The sequence below is a fragment of the Orycteropus afer genome, unplaced genomic scaffold (assembly GCF_000298275.1).
Source record: "Orycteropus afer afer isolate SDZICR_OR568_19922 unplaced genomic scaffold, OryAfe1.0 scaffold00201, whole genome shotgun sequence".
Lineage (NCBI taxonomy): Eukaryota > Metazoa > Chordata > Mammalia > Tubulidentata > Orycteropodidae > Orycteropus > Orycteropus afer.
The window spans coordinates 5548035-5564851 of record NW_006921788.1 but is presented as its reverse complement, the minus strand read 5'-3'; the positions used below and the strand labels follow the sequence as shown (position 1 = coordinate 5564851).

The window sequence follows — 16817 nt, the reverse complement described above, 5'->3', positions numbered from 1 at the left end:
CTGTTCAGACTCTCTAGGTCACTGCATTGGGAGGTCTTTCTTAGCCTGAGCCAGAACCAGCCATGGATATCAGCATGAAAGGATTGGAAAGGGTTCTTGTGTCCTGTGATCTTGTGTAGTCTGCACAGTTTAACGAATACCCTCCCTCTCCATGACCTACAAGACAGTCTCAGGAGTCAGTCTGTATGGATTTGGGGCTCTGATGGGGTTTTAGTGTCATGGCCACTTTTTCCATTGTGATTCTTGTAGGTATGTGCGTTTGTATATATATATCAATGAGTGTGTGCCTTCCCACTCAGACCTAGTTGACTCAATGTTCAGGAAAAGAGAGGTAGGGCAACCCCCTGTGACCAGGTGATGACATTTGTCTGCACCTTTCAGGATTCTGTCCTTCAACAACCTTACCCGGCTGGATGAGGAGAGCCTGGCTGACTTGAGTAGCCTGAACATCCTGCGCCTCAGCCACAATTCCATCAGCCACATCGCGGAAGGCGCCTTCAAGGGACTCAAAAGCCTGCGAGTCTTGTACGTTTTTCATTGTTGGGTTGACAGAGGAAGGAAGTGGGGGGCTGCCCAGTTGAGAGACCAGAACAGGACATACCAACTACTTTGTTGAATTCTGTTCTCATTGGCTTTGAGTCAGAATTAGCTCTGGTGCTGACCAGTTTTGTGTGCAACTTTTATATAATTATTTGGAAAGGAACTAGTTGAGCAGAAAAGTGTCTTTCACTCCCTCAGACTGGTGCTTGTAGAGTGATGATGACGCTTGTAAAAACTATTGTTATCAAGTAGGTAATTCCCTCAGTGTGGTTGGCAGGACGTGGGGGTCCTGTGGTTGGGAAAATTTGCCCAAGTCCAAGTATTTGGAGCAGCCTCCAGGGCAGCAGCCATGGAGTTTAGTCTTTCCATCCTTGAGTCGTCCAGTTGCACCTTCCATTTTCAAGTCCTGAGTGTTTTCTGTCTGAACCTGGGGGTGACTGAGGTCTGGCCTTCAGGGCTGGCCTCTGAACTTCTAGGCACGTTCAGTGTCCCAGGATGCGTCATTGTCAGGGGAGAGGCTTGGGGAGCTCTGTGACTTTCCTTTAGCCTCATTAGGAGTCACTTGACAAAGTGGAGTGGATAATGTCATTTCCCTCTAGGTCCCTAATTGAGTGAGGTGGCAGGAAGTTACTTCAGGATGCTTTTCTGGGACTTTGACCACAAAACTTGTCAATTGTTGGCTTTTGAAAGCTTCCAGGCAACTGTGGGCATAAAGCCCAAAAAGAGGGGCTTATGGTTTCCAAAAGACAGTGGGCAATGGCTTCTGTGGGCTCCTTCCTGGGCGTGCTGATTACAGAGAGAGGGGCCTGCTCTAATTCCAGAGGGAGGCAGGTCTTTACCCTTGAACCTGGTGGAGAGAGCAGTGGGCTTTATTGCTGACCATCAGAGTGCCCGGACCCCATGCTATCCCCACCAAGGTCAGTCTCTGAGGCCTTGCAAGGCCTGATGAACAATGCTGAGAACGTTCATAATGAGCAAGCTGGAGAGAGGAGAAGGACTTTGGCAGCCAGAGCTAGAAACAGGGAGACAGGCACACAAAGACGCAGCTCCAGTTCCCAGTTTGCAGTGTGAATAGAGAGGAACCCATTGAAAGGAGAAGTACTTTCCAGCAGCAAAATCTCGGCTCTTTGAGTTTTCTGCTGTCAAATAAAGGTCACAGCAAGCATTTTACTTTTCATTCAGAGTTCTGGCAGCGTGATTCCTTCTGAGGGATCTTGTGGGGGCCAAGAGCAGCATTTCTTTCTCTTCTTGGCTCTGCGTTTGCCAGGGCTTAGAGGAGGACAGTTCAGGAACCTTGTGTAAAGTTGGAGAGGGCTAGATGTGTTGTAGCATGGGGGCCTGGCTGCCAGGTGTGCAGCTTCACCTGGGAGCTGTGGCCTCCTGTTGGAAGCTGGGGCAAGGAAGCCTTGTGATCTGTGGTGTTGGAGGAGACTGGGCTCAGAGCTTGGCCTCGTCCTTGCGATTCTGGCAGGCGGCTCACAAGTCTGACTCAGCGCCCAGATGTGCTTCCTGGCTCAGAGTTGGTGCCTGCACAGTGATGTGATGAGGCCCCTGGGTCCAGGTCCACTTGCACAGAGGAAGCCCCGCCTAGGGCCCTTCTCTTTGGTGTCCCTTTCCTTCATGTGCCTGCCATACTTTCTTGGTCCAGTGTGGAAAAGGGGTTCTGGTTGGTATGAGAGCAGACAGGGACCTTAAGGAACACTTCACACTGGTTTTCAGTTACCAGGCCAGATGCCCACTCTGTGGGGGCAGAATACAGATGTACTGTCTGTACCCTCCCACCACCGAACTCAGCGTTGGCAGCCCGGGAAGCAACACATTGAGCTCTGGGGACGCTTCATGTATGAGGCTAGTGTCAGCTTTATTGGAGGACACACAGCGAGGTAGGCAAAACTAGGCCTCTTGTTGGGGAAGTGGTCATACTTCCCTTAGCCATCCATTATGGCTGGACACGTAGAATGCACTTAGATGTTTTTAGATTCAAATTGGAAGCCTCATGTAAGTCTGAGACTCTCCTCCCTGCTTGATGTTGAAGAATGAGTGGAGAACTGAGACGGGAGGATGAGCTTGCTTTCTCTCTTCTCCCAGGGATCTGGACCATAACGAGGTTTCGGGTACAATTGAGGACACCAGTGGAGCTTTTATGGGCCTTGACAGCCTCAGCAAGCTGTGAGTATCTAGTGTCTGAAGTTCTGTGGCTCTGGAGTGGGAGGTGGTGCTTGGGGTTCCTCCTCCCCTACAGATGCCTCCTTTGTTCTGGGCTCTGTAGGAGGAGGGTGGCTCCCTGAGTTGCTTCTTTCATTTTGGGGAGAAAAGTCTGTATGAGAAAGGAGGCAGCATCCCAACGGTGGTCCTGCTGCCCTGGGCCTTGGTTTCTGTGAAGCCAAAGAGTTGGTGTCTGATAGCCATTGACTCTGCTCTCTTGCTTAATGTGACTGACGTGAAAATGTTCAGATTTTTTCATTGGTCTTTACACAGAGAAGCAGAAGGCTTGCACCCTGATTCAGTTTCTAGACAAGTCTGAATGCTAAGCAACTCTTCATGGCTTTAAGCCTTCTGTAGTATTTTTGAGGCGCTCTTGTGGTACAGTGGTTAAAGCATTCAATTGCTAATGAAAAAGTTGGTGGTGTGAACCCACTAGCTACTGTGTGGGAGAAAAATGAAGCCATCTGCCATCTGCTTCTGTAAAGATTTACAGCCTTGGAAACCCTCTGGGGCGGTTCTACTCTGTCCGATAAGGTTGCTGTGAGTCAGTATCAACACCCTGGCAGTAGGTTTGGTTGGTGTAAGTATTTTTGACATCAATCCTAATCTTAAACACAAATGGTCATTACCAAGGGTAATAGTTAACAGCTTTTTTTTCATTTAAGGTTTTGGGTTGTGTGTTTTCCCTCGTCTTCCCCTCCCCCCTTTTATTTTATAGCACCTGGAATATGCTAGGCGGTGTTTCATTCTGCTGTGCATAGGGTCACTGTGAGTTGGACAGGACTCGAGGGCACATAACAACAGAATATGCCAGTTACTGTGCTAGGCACTTTGTGTGTACATTGTATCCAAGAGTCTCATGAAGGCAGACACTGTATGTTGCCCTTTTTTAGTTGAAGAAAGAGAGGTAAAGGAATTTTGCTCATGACTACACAGCTAACTAGTGGCAGGGTCAGGATTGCCTGGCTCCAAAGCCCACATTCTTTTTCTCATCCTACCCTGGTTCTCTCTGCTTCTGGCCTCACTGCTGTCCCACAGAACATACAAGAATGAGAATCAGAGTGATTATTCACTGTGTATCAGCCACTCAGAGAGGATACTAGGAGAGGGTGAGACAGTTCCCATTCTGATTTCCAAGTCCTGGTGGTAGTGAGCAAAGGGGAGCCCACCTGCCCTCCAAGTGTGAATGAAAGTGTTTTGAGAGCATGGGCTGTTGGGAAAGCGTGTGGGGAGAGTGAGTCTTCCTCGTAGGTTAAAACCTGATTTGTGTTGGAAAGTGTGTTTTTCACACCTGTGATACTCTAAGGGTACTGATTAAAATGAGCTGCTTCAGTGCTCATCGAAGGGGGGTTTCTTCGCCAGCATCATGTGCGATGCTAGCATGTCAAAAGTGCCTGTCTCTCTGCTTTTTCTTTCCTAAACCTCTCCTCTTTTCCACCCTCAGTCCTGTAACCTGTGCATGGCAAGCTGTGGGAGAGCCAGAAACAGCAAAAGGGGAGAGAGAGAGGCAAAATGACCTACTAGCTTCTAAAGGGGCTGGAGTTGGGAAAGCACAAGCCTGATGATTTGAAGCCCAGCCAGGCCTCAAAATCAAAGCCATCGAGGTGATCTGACAATGGCACCCATAGCTAATTGATGGGTGATGGCAGGGAGAGTAGGCCTAGCTCCCTGTGGGGCTTGTCCCTCCAGTGAAACCCACAGCCACAGTTCTTGGGTGTTATGGCAGCAGGGGGTATTTCCTTGGTTCCTCTTCCCACTGAGGGGGGGGAGGGTCTGCACCTTATGATCGGCTCTCAGGACCTTTTATAGCTTGAGGCTGCCTTCCTCTTTGCCTGCTGTCTGTCTTCCTTGGTGTTTTCTCCTGATGTGCTGCACTGGACTTAGGCTCAGCAGTTCTAGCTAAACCCTCATGAAGTCTGTGCAAACTTCCCCCTTTTCCTCCCTTGAGGTATCTGGCTTTGTAGGGGCTCTACTAGCACAGTGATTTCCAAACCGACCTAGTAATGAGATGCATGTGAGAATCTGTTGAAGTACACAGTCTCAGGCTATAGCCTACCCAGCTCCCTGAGTTCAAATCCAGGGGCTGGATTCCATATACATGCTTTAAAAGACAGACACACACAACATTGGTGGAAATTGGACATTAACTTTAATTCCTTAATATGATTAAATATATGTAGTCAGTTTTTATCTGTGTGCTGGAATTATGACACCATGGTTATGATGCAAAAGGGGAAAAAAAGAATTATTATATTCTTAGATTAAAAAAAAAAAGAGAAGATGCCTGTGAGTTGGATGCCACAGAATCCAGCTGGGGTGGGGTGGGAAGTGGTGGAGGCAGAGATGAAATCCGATTGGCAGGACTGGGTGATGGTGGTAGGTACACAGGGGTTCATGATACTCTTGTGTCCACCTCTGATGGTGTTTGAAATTGTCCACATTCAAAGGGAAAACGAAAAGCAAATACTTTCCACATGATCCTGGTGCACAGCTCTCGTTAAAAACCAGTGGGATTGGCATGTGGTAGGTGTTGAGTAAGCATTTGGTGAGTGGAAGGAAGGAAGGAATGCTGATTTTGATCTCCCCTACCCTGTCTCCTCAGAGCATTGCTGGGAAGCTCTTTTGCACAGCCAGGGCCAGGAGAAAGGGCCATATGCTGTGCTGGCTGGTTTTTGTGGGCTGAGAAGTGAAAAGCAGGGAGTCTATCTCCTGGAGAAGGGTTGCTCTCCTAGAGTTGTTGTGTCCAATGAACAGATTCACCCTGTGCAGACAGCATCAGTGTGGCTGGTCCTTTCCATCCAATGTGGGGTCGCCTCTGAAGAGCAGGAGGGGCTGGTGTTGAGACATCCACCTTAGAATGGGGAGGGGAAACTTTGTGGCCTTTATTGAGTTACTTAAGGACCTGGAGTCCCTCCTACCACAAAAGAGGCCAGACCTAAAATGAAATGTTCTCTCAGAAAGGAAGGAGAGAGTAACAGAATCATAAAAGGCAGTGGTCAGAGCGTTCAGCTACTAACCAAAGAGTTGGCAGTTCAAGGCCATCAGCCACTCTGTGGAAGAAAGATTTGGCAGTCTCCTTCTGTAAAACTTTACAGACTTAGAAACCCTATAGGGAAGTTCTGCTCTGTTCTTTAAGGGTTGCTATGAGTTGGAATGGATTCAGTGGCAGTGGGTTTTTTTTTTTTCTCTTTCATGAAGGTTGGGTAGATGCCACCTTGCCCTTAATGTTTCCAGCTATGCACAACCATTTTGGATAGTTCTTCAAACTGGAACTTCTTGACAGGGTGAGAATGTTCCCAGAGCCTCATGAGTTGCTTTCTTCCTTGTAGTATGCCTGTGATAATAATGATGTTCCTTACACCAGGGCCCCCATCTCAGCATGTTTGTGGAGCACCTGGAGGATTTCATGACCTCCAATTAGCAGCAGAGAGGAGCATCTGATCACCTATGTGTGATAAGTAATGCATGTGCCAGCCCGTGGTACCATCTCTCTCACAGCATTCCTCCGGAGGGCAGGGGTTGAGTGACATGACATGTAGGAGGTATGGTGGAGGGAATACATGGAGAAATGGGCAGAGTTGGATTATAAAGCAGAGCTTCTCCATTGCTGTAAGGTGGAGGGGCCTGAGTAGGTTCCCCCTCTCAACCAGTAGGTGAAGCTCAGTCCACAGCCCCATTGTTCATTGTTGAGGGTCTTTTGCATCGTGGCTATTGCCAAAAACAGGACAAGGACCACCTTAGCACTTGTGGTAGTTACCTTTGTCTGTCAACTTGGCTGGGTCTGGTTGAGTGACTAGGCAGCTGGTGGTAGTTATTCCCCATGATTAGATTGGCAGTCAACTCCATGGTGGGATCTACCACAGGCAGCTGAGTAGCTGCCTTTGGAATGTGGTCCCTTCCTGTATATAAGGAGAAGCCTTGGGAATGGTCTCTAGCCTGTGGCATGCTTGGACCCTGCATGTAGCCGTGTCGTCGTTCAGCAGCCTGCCGTGCTCTGCTGACCTTGGGACTTAACAATGAACTTGAATTAATGGCCTGCTATGTGATTTGGTAACATCAGGACTGTGCCTTTTTACTTGTTAACCTTGGGCTTGTTAGCCTCAGCAGCCAGCAGCTGTCAGAGTGAAGAAATGCCTCTAGCTCCATGGGGCTGGGAGTAGGAGGCAGAGCTGGACCCCAAGGTTGAGGGGCTTTCACCCAGCCCTAGAGCGTGGCACTTTGTACTTGGACTTAAAGCCTCCAAACTGTAAGAGAATAAACTCCTGTTTGTTAAGGCCATCCCATTTGTGGTATATTCTTTTCAGAGTGGCACTAGGTAACCAGAACAGCACTCCTCCCGTGGTGCATACCAGGCTTGCTGTTTGTAACAAGAGCTGAACAGGCCTTTGGGGGCCCCTTGCTGGGCTGGCCAAGAGATGCCGGAGAAAATTTGATAGGTGACTCCCCAGGGTCCCTGTCTGCTCTGATGGTGTTGAAGAGTCAGGCCACTAGTTCCTTCTTTGAGGGCCTGAGTCAGGTTTATCCATATATCACCTACCCTCTCTTTAGGCAGAATCAGCATCCTCTTGGCCAATAGGCAGAGCTCTCCTTTCCCGCATGGCAGCCTTTATTAGAACTCCCCAGCAGCCACCAGCTGGAGCTCAACCCCAGCCTCCTGCTAGACTGGGGAAACGTAGGGACCTATTTTAATCCGCTAGCAGGATGATTGAAACCCATTGCTGTCCAGTCAATTCTTACCCATAATGACCCTATAGAGTCGAACTTCCCTGTAGGGTTTCCAAGGCTGTATGTAATCCATTCACTTGGATTATTGAGAATGTGCCTTATTGCTCTTGTCACTTTTAAAAATAACAGCCTGCCCTCACCCTAAAAGGAGGTTAATGTGACTAATATTTAATGGACAAAATAAAGCACAGCTTTTTCCTGGGCCTGGTTTACAGGTGATTTCACGAAACAGCGTGTGTTTACCAGGACGTAGAAGTGGTCTGGCCTCGGGGGCGATATGAGTTGGCATCTTCAGAGTTGTGTTCAGGGTTAAGTGCCCGTGTGCTGTCCTTACTGGGTTGCTTCTGTGGTGAGGGAGCATCTGTTAGCACAGCCACTGGGTTCTCTGTGTATTTGGTGTATTTGTTTTAAAATGAAACTTTCACATCGAGAGAGACTGTGGAAGCTCTTTCTGGGTAAGATTGTTTTCACATCCACACAGACAGCCTCTGAGAGAAAGAAATGGCAAAGGGGTCTGTGGCCTTCTTGCCCTGTCACCCTCTGGAGGCAGAAAACAGGCTTGGCTTGGTCTGAAGGCTGAACTCGGGAGTTGCTGATGAGGCTGCTTTTTAAGACCAGGAGCAGGAAGAGGTCTGTTTCCGATGAAATAGGGGACTTGGGAGCCCCCTGTGGGGCGGCTGCCCCGGGAAGTAGGCCTCTCGGGCTTGCAGTGTCCTGGGAGCAGGCTGAGAAAGGGCATCCTTGTGTGGCTCTGTGGCACTGGTGGAGTCTGTTTCAGGTGTGAGCCTGGCGTCGGGTACAGGTGTCCATTGCTTTTTGAAAATTTGCTTTATGCCACTTCGCTTTTACTGAAGACTTTCTTTAGACCTGTTTTCACTAACTGAAAGAATCCAAAGAGGGTTTGCACTTTTATGAGAAAAGGTGAAAAGTGAAACTAGCATTCGGTGTTTGTTTTTCAGTGAGAGCTGTTAAAGAGGCGGCACCCTAAGCAGTGAGAGTGGTGTCTCCAAGCTTCTTCCCAGAGCAACACTCATCAAACCGCCACAGTTGTGAATTGTGCCTGTGAACACTCTGTTAGTGTTATTTTAGGTTTTATGTGGGATTTGGTAGGTTATTTTTAGGGTCTGGGAACACTCAAAACCGTTTCCCATATAAATTAATGGTAATTGTTTTTTCACTTTATTCCATTTCGGCTTACAGAGGTTTCACTGGAATACTCTGTTTTCGGATAGCAGGGGAACCTGTACTTAGCTTGGGGTGAGGGAGTCCCCCAGGAACCCTTTCCCAATGAGATCAAGCCTAGGACCTGTGAGACTGGCAATAGCCAGGCAGCCCTGCCACCTTTGGTTCTCATCAGGGCTCTTATTTCCTTTCTTTCCTCTTTGGGGGTGTGTGTGTGTGGGGGGGGTTGCTGGTGCTTGTTGTTTTCCTTTGTGGGCCCTGGTCTTAATGTAGGACTGAAGGTAGGGCTGGCTTTTAGCCCAGATTCTTCCACTAATTCTCATTGGGATCCTAGACAAGGAATGCTCCCTCCCAGTAAGGGCCTGACTAGCCCGACTTTCTTCCAGGGTGGTCCTCTGACCATTTGCACCCCTCTCCCTAACAGTCTCTGTCCCAGACCTCCTGATTCTGAGCATTTCTGAGAATTTGCTCCCAGCAGTCTGTGTTCCTAGAAAGCCCTTTATAAAACTGATGGACGTTGAAGTTTGAAAGGCCACGTGCCTTTGTGTGGGCACCAGTAGACACCTCCCCTGCACCAGCAGGAGCTGGAGGGAGCGCTCTGATGCTGCGGAGGGAAGGACTGGAACCTTAGTTACACAGCCCAATGGGAGTGCACTCCTTTCTTCTGTGCGTGCTGTACAGAGGCAGACTTTGGCTTCTGAGGAAACAGTTACTGTTCAGTTGGAACTGGAATTGGGTTGAGGGGGAAGCCCCCTTCTCATGGGGTACGGGCATCTGGTAATGTTGGAGGTTGACCTTTGAGCGTCCTTGGACCTGGGATTTTATGAACCTCAGACCCACTGCCATCTTACAAAATCTGGGGTCTTGCTAAAGAGGCCAGAGCCCCCTGGCTTCTCTTGCAGGCCATGAGGAGGTCAGTCTCATGGGCAAGGACGCAGGTCCCCATATTGTACCCTGGCTGTGTGTGTGGGCCTCAAGTGCAAAGAGCTACAGAGCCATGTCAAAGGATGCCTGTTTTTCTACCCTATTCTTGCCTTTGTTGGCAACCTTTATCTCCAGCATTCAGTTTTCTGATTGGGCAGCAGTTTGGGGTCCACTGTTCATTACCCTCTCCGACTGTCCTCCTCCTCACTGAAGCAGCAAAGCAGCCCCTTCTCTACTGTGAAGCCATTGCCAAACTTCCCCCCTCCCCGCCCCCTTGGGTGGTCCTTAGAGGCAGCTGGGGCTGGACAAGGTGATTTTCCACTTTACATAGCAAAGGGCCTTTTTAGGCAACATGGTGCATGCAATTCCAGCCTGTCATCACTGCTAAATTCTCATAAAGATAAAAGTATTTCATTTCTGAAAGGGGAAGGCCTGCATACCTCAGACCGTTAATCTCAGCACAGGTCAGATTTCCACCTGTGTCTCACCGGACAGACTTATCAGATAGCACCACCCTAATTGTGTGTTCTTTTTCCTGCAACCCTCCCTTGTCCTTCCCTCCACCTTTTTTCTTTTTTTTCCCTTCCCCATGTTTCTGGATGTTTGGAAACTACAGGACTCTGTTTGGAAACAAGATCAAGTCTGTGGCTAAGAGAGCATTCTCGGGGCTGGAAGGCCTGGAGCACCTGTGAGTATCTTGCCAGACCTTCCCTGACCCACAGGCCTGCCAAATGCAACTCCCGGGGAAGTCTGCTAGCAATTTAATTGCATCTTTGTAAACCAAGAAACAGACTATTTGGAAACGCCAGCTGCTTCCTTCTCATTATGAGGCAGCTTCAACTTTGGCCCTTATTTTGCCTGTGCCAGGAGCAGTTACAGAACATGTGGCAGTTGGTATGCTCCCAATTAATACAACTGGTATTTGGAGAAATACCTTCCTTCCTCAGCCTGCCCTGCCTCACCACTGGCCCCGGCCTCATTTCCATTCCCACGAGGGCCACATCTGCTGCAGCACTAGAGCAGCTGACCAGGCGAGTGCATGCTGGACTCGACTGATAGGTTCTCTGGTAGGGCTGCCTGAAACCCTGAGAGGAAGAGGACTAAGTGCTCACGTTGTCATCATCGGGGGCTGGTGTCTCTAGTACCTGATTCTAGTTTATTTTCTCTTTGAACCAAGGTTGATCTTACTTCTGTTGGGGAAGCTCTGGCCTGCTGACATGCAGGGGAGGCCTCAACTTTGCTTTGATGCTGCCCTTCCAGGGGGCTTGGTTCCAGAGTGACTTCATGTATATGTGTCAATATATATGAAATGATAGCTACTTAGAGCAGAATGAGGACATGGCATTCTGGCTAGTACCTGTCATTCATCTTGAAAGCAGGGCTATCCTGAAAAATCCCTTGTGTATTGGCTCACACACGTGTCAGTTAAGGGATGGCTGGGCCTTGAAGGTAGCTGAGATTTCTTTGGGTAAGTGAAAGGTGTTCTTTTTCAGGAACCTTGGTGACAATGCAATCCGGTCTGTCCAGTTTGATGCCTTTGTGAAGATGAAGAATCTTAAAGAGCTGTAAGTAATAAGGACCCCTGGGCTCTGATTAACATGAATGGAGAATTCCAGAGTCAGAAACTCCCATAACTGCATTATACCTCACTTTATGTAATTGCTGTGATTGTTTATAGTTGTGTCTAAGTTAAATTACTTTGTTGTAGTGGTGGTGGTATATGCCGTCGAGTCAGCCCCGACTCATAGCATCCCCTCCTTGGGTTTCCGAGGCAGTATCACTATGGGAGTAGATTGCCCAGCCTTCCTTCCGAGGAGTGGCTGGTATCACTATGGGAGTAGATTGCCCAGCCTTCCTTCCGAGGAGTGGCTGGTGAGTTTGAACCACCAGCCTCCTGGTTAGCAGTCAAGTGCCTTAGGCACTATGCTACAGAAAAAAAAAAAAAAGCCCTTGGGGTCGGGGGGTGGGGGGGATTATTCTGGATTGCATGTTGACAAACTTTTCCCTAAAAGGCCACACAGTAAATATCTTGACCTCTGTGGGCCATATAGCTCTTGTCACAACTACTTCACTCTCTGTTGGTACAGTGGAGAGCAGCCACAGATGGCATGCAAATGAGTGGGTGTGGGCTAATAAAACCCTATTTATAAAAACAGGCAGCAGCCACAGGCTGTGTGTAGTTTGCTAACTTCTGTTCTGGAGGATGTGAAATAAACTCTTCGGGAAAGTGGATAATCACTCCTTTAATTATGTGAAGGACAAATGTTCCTCCTTTGTTTGCTTAAAGAGAAAAAACCTATATGGAGAGAGGCTTTATACAGAGTTTGATGGACTGTGAATGAAGCAGAGAAATCTATGGGATGGTCAGAGTTGAAGTGGTGACCAGCCTACATCCGTTTTCAGGGTTTACTTGTGGTAAGTAGGTAGTCAGGGTAGCATCACGACTTTGACCATGGACTCTAGGGTGACAAGGGTTTTAAGAGCTTACCTGTATCCAGGTCTGCAGCACAGTTGTTAGTTTAGGTATCCTGGTGGAAGTATTCACGTTTCCTTTCCTTTTCCAATACATTAAGCCAATTCTTTAGAAACTAAGTTTTATAGCTATAGTAGCGATTCCTTAGAGATAGGACTTGTGACTGTTTATAAGTGCTGACAAAATGGCACATGCCAAAGGACCTTTATGCCCTAAGTAGGGATAGGGCTATGGGGAGGCGTGGTTCTGCCCCTAGCAGTCCTAGTATTAAAAACCCAAGCCAGGCCCCTGTGACATTCCTCTGGGTAAGTGAGCAGAGGAGGTAGTCTGGGCACTTGCCTCTTGACATTTAGTTTGCTGTGAGATTTAAGTCTGTCAAGGTAATGCTTTCTCTCAGAAGGGTCATGACTTCAGACAGGATTTAGGAACTTGTTAGCTGGTTCCATGGAGCCTTAGCATGCTGCAAAAAACTGTTAAGTTCTGGTGCCTTTCCTTTCTTTTTGCGTCGTTAGTTCTGCTTTTGTCTGTTTAAGGAGCTATAGTGGTATGGTTAAGGCATTGGGCTGATAACCAAAAGGTTGGTGGTTCAAATCTACCAGCTTCTCCACAGGAGGAACATGAGGCACTTTACTTTTGTAAAGATCTACAATTTTGTCAAACCCAATGAGGGAATTGCTGTGAGTTAGAATGGACTCGATGGCAGTGGTGTTTTTGTTTTTTTTTTTTGTCTCTTTTGGATAGTACTTAATACCAAGAAAGGATTCCATAGCTCTCATTGCAGGGAAAGGGGAGGGAGGGAATGATTCAGGGCCATTTTATGAGGATGGACTTATGATAGATGATAAAGCCAGCATAGTAAAATGTTCATGGTAAAATCTAGGTGGTAGGTACATAGGTGTTCACTGTACACTTTTAATTTTTCTGTTTGAAACTCTTCATAATAAAAAACTGGGAGTGAAAAAGAACTGACTTAATGGGAAGAGAGGGTATTTTGAGAGAGAGAGGGAAGGAAGGGAAAGGAAGATTGTCCTTTTGGCCTCCTCCTGAACATTGTTTTCCTGAGACTATTCTCTGATTGGGAAGGACTGGGCCCTTCCAGGGCCTGGGGCCCCGCACAGCCTCTGCCTGCCTCTGGAGGCTCAGCCTCGGTTTCCTGCCTGGGTTTCCCAACAGTTTCTGCGTGTACCCAGCTGAGGCTGGCTCTGGGCCCAGGCCTCTAATGGGAGAAGATACGGTTAATTCCACTTGGTCATTTTCTTCCCTCCTTGGATCGAGGCAGGTTGTACTGCCCACTTAGTCATCCTCTGGGTAAATTTCCACAAGTGATGATTAGAAACACACTTTGAGTTGGAATCATGAAAATACACAGTATGAACCAGTGGAGTATTAGAGTGGCTGGAGGTGGGAGCCACGGGCAGGCACAGCCTGTTAGCAGTTGAGGCTGTGCTCTTAGTTAGTGAAGGGAGAGTAGTAAGATCTTCGCAGAGCCTTGGGGTTACTCAGTCCCTGCTGCCTGGCCTGTCAGCTTAGCCTCTGTCTTTAAAGTGCAGTGTATGTGGATTTGGTGATGGGCGGTGGGCTGCCAGTACACTTATTTTAGTCCCCTGCCATCTGCCTTCTTGGTCCTAACGTATTCCTTAGGAAAACCTTCTTTCCAATGGAGGAATGGGCTATTTTTCTAAGGTCTGGTCTCCTCTATTTGAGGTGGGTTTCATTTGTGGTAGTTGGAAAAGCCTCAGTGTTGCCAGTCCCAGTGAATACACTGACTCTATAATATGAAGGTGAACTTTTTTTTTACACGTTTCTAACCAAGGACAGATGTCAAATTTTTTTTTTTCCAATATGTTCCTTTGGGTCAAATTAAGTACACACACACACACACACTTAAAGTCACACTCTCTCTATCCCTCTCACACACACACTGTCTCTCTCTCTCACTCACTCACACACACACACACACACACACACCCCCCCACGGATCTCACAGTGATGGCCCACTGTCTTCCTCTTGGATTTCATTCAAAGTACCCAGCCTTTCCTGCTTGACTGCACAGCCAAGGGCAGTGTGGATGGGAGCCGTAGGTGCTTTCTGACAGTGAGAGGCTCTGTGGCTCTGCACCGGGCTGGTGGTGAGCTCCTCAGAACCTGACAGCAGCCCCTTGGCCACCCTACAGACGCACTCCTGGGAAGATGCCCTCATGCTGAGCGTCGGCCCCGGCTCTTGTTGAGTGTGAATGTGCTGCTGCCCTCACCGTCACTCCTCCACAGGCAGCCATCCAGATAGCGCTATGCAGAGAACTATTCACCATCAAATAAAAATACAACATCTAATAGTGACTTTAAGGTCTAATAGGGGCAAGTATTGCAGTTATAATGGCTTTGAGTTAGGTTATTTCAGTCTTTAAAAAAGCACTACCCAAAATTGTTTTAATGATCAAGATGCCTAACTAACCTGGGAGTGATGAGCACCAGCAGAGAAGAGTGGTTTAATTTAGTCAGCCTTGGATTATCCAGCTTAAGTTTCTTTCCCCCTTGCTGTTAACTAGTTTGACAGCTTCTCCATTCAATTTGAAGGCCAAAATGAACTGAAAAACAAAAATGTAGTCTATTTGGTTGCCTTGCTGACAACTTAGGACACTAGTGGATGGAGGCGGGGGCTGTTGATTCAGTAGTTAGTTGGCCACTGGCAGTTGGGAAATTCTAAAGGTACTCGCACCTCCTCTTAGTAACCATGTGACACAGTTTATTACAAGGGAGCTCGTCTGTTTTCTTTCTCAGTCTTTATCCTTGTCATGAGTCAGCCATCATTCTTTAGTTCACAGCTTTGAGGTCTTCCAGGATCAGGCAGCTAGAGTCTCTGGTTGACTTCAAGTGACTCCTCGGGAAGGAATGTCCGCTGAGATGGCGATTCCAGTTGCTGTTTAAAAAGGCTTATCCTCAGTTGCTGAGAAATGAAAAAGAAAATATTCTCTGTTTTGGTTGGAGCCTCACAAAACCAAAGTTGTGCGTTCTCATGCTCCCTGGGCAGTGGCAATTAACTCATAGGCACTATTTAGGGAGCGGAGCGGAATTCTGCCGGCCTCCTGAGTGATGCTGGTGTGCAGATAAATACACAAACAAGAGGGAAGCACGTTTGGCCAGGCTGACCTGTGGAAGGAAGAAAACCCACAGCTTTGCCAAATCAAAAATTAGCAGCCATATAGGAAAAGAGCTCTTCTAAGAATATAGATCAGAGTTTCACATTGAGTTTGGACCCTCCAAGTAGCTTGCTGGGAAAGTGGGAAGAACCAGAGAGGGGACAGTGCTGGCTCACCATAGTTGGACGTGTTACAGGCCCAAAAAGGTAAGACTGTTCCTAAGGTCAAAGAAGAGTAGTAGTTGACTAAAAGGGTCAGCTCTGGCTTCTTGCTACTGAGTGGCCCCTGCACCAGCAGTCGGCATCACCTGGGAGCTTGTTAGCAGTGCAGCATGTGGGGTTCCGCCCTGTTCCACTGAGTCAGAAGCTGCATTTGAACAAAATATTCAAGTAGGTAATGTGTATGCTCTGGGTCACTGGGGAGGAAGTGTGTGAACAGTCATATCCCCGCTCCAGCTTGCAGTACGAATGTCAGAAGCTGATTGGAGGTGAGGAATATCCCTTCGTTACGGTCACATTTCAAGGCTCCACTTGTTTCTCTTTCAGCCATATGAGCAGTGACAGCTTCCTGTGTGACTGCCAGCTGAAATGGCTGCCTCCGTGGTTGACGGGGAGGATGCTGCAAGCCTTTGTGACAGCCACCTGTGCCCACCCCCAGTCACTGAAGGGCCAGAGCATTTTCTCTGTACCACCAGAGAGTTTCGTGTGTGGTAAGAGGGTCTTGTGGCTTTTTCCACGATGGGTGAAGAGGTCAGGAGGAACTCTTCATTATGGGAGTGATTTCTGGGATCAGAGTAACCCCAACCAATGCTTATAAACCAGCTGCTGGATGCAGCGGATTCTCACTGAAACCACATGTTGTATTTACCAGACAGGCGCCTCATTGTGTGGTTCCTGGAGGACATGCATTTAATCAGGAGGAAGTAGACGATAGCTGTGGTGTTTTGGGAGGGTGCCGGTGTGTGGATTGAGCTGTGAATTTACTCAGTGTGTGAGAGTGGGGTTGTAATGTGTGTTTCTTTCCAGCCCCAAGAGTGAAAGGTTAAATACAGGAAGAGCAAGTCTCAGGAGTACAGTTGCTCTAGTTTAAGGGAAAAAAAAAAATCCCTTGATTTAGACTTGGACTCTCGCTGTATCTCCAAACCACTGAAATCTACTTGTAGCTCTCAATTCTTCTTTCCTTCTGAGTGTTGTCATGTAGCTCTTGCCACCTTTTGACCAGGGATGTGAGGGTCAGAGTTTGGTGGCAAAGAGCACAGTCAATGCTGAACAGCTCTTACACACACACACACACACACACACACACGTACGTACATCTGCTCACTCAGGCAGGAGTGATGACACCTTGTGGTCAGGAAGATGGGGTCAGCAGATGCATTTTTAGTTCTCTTGGTTTTTGCTCTAAGCAGGAGGCAGGCTGAGATTCCCAGTCCTGATCTGAACTGCTGGACAGGTGTGAGTCCCTGCTGTGAGTCTCCTCTGAGCCCTGGGATTCCTCCTGTAAGGTCCTAACCAGAGCTCACCTCATGGGTACGGGGACCCTAGTGGTCCATTTCTCTGTCCTTCCGCTTTTTGGTCACAGTGATAGCTAGTGTGCCTGATGGAGTCCAGATGCCTTCCTTCCACATATCC

General features: G+C 48.1%; 1 protein-coding gene across 1 annotated transcript in view; it reads left to right on the top strand.

Moving 5' to 3' along the window:
- LRIG1 (leucine rich repeats and immunoglobulin like domains 1) overlaps positions 1 to 16817 on the top strand; it is a 168373-nt gene that overhangs the window by 138306 nt on the left and 13250 nt on the right. Inside the window, exons 8-12 of the mRNA XM_007948092.1 lie at positions 382 to 525; positions 2629 to 2709; positions 10193 to 10264; positions 11070 to 11141; positions 15732 to 15895. Coding sequence (XP_007946283.1) covers positions 382 to 525; positions 2629 to 2709; positions 10193 to 10264; positions 11070 to 11141; positions 15732 to 15895 — 533 coding nt within the window. The remainder of the gene's footprint in view (positions 1 to 381; positions 526 to 2628; positions 2710 to 10192; positions 10265 to 11069; positions 11142 to 15731; positions 15896 to 16817) is intronic.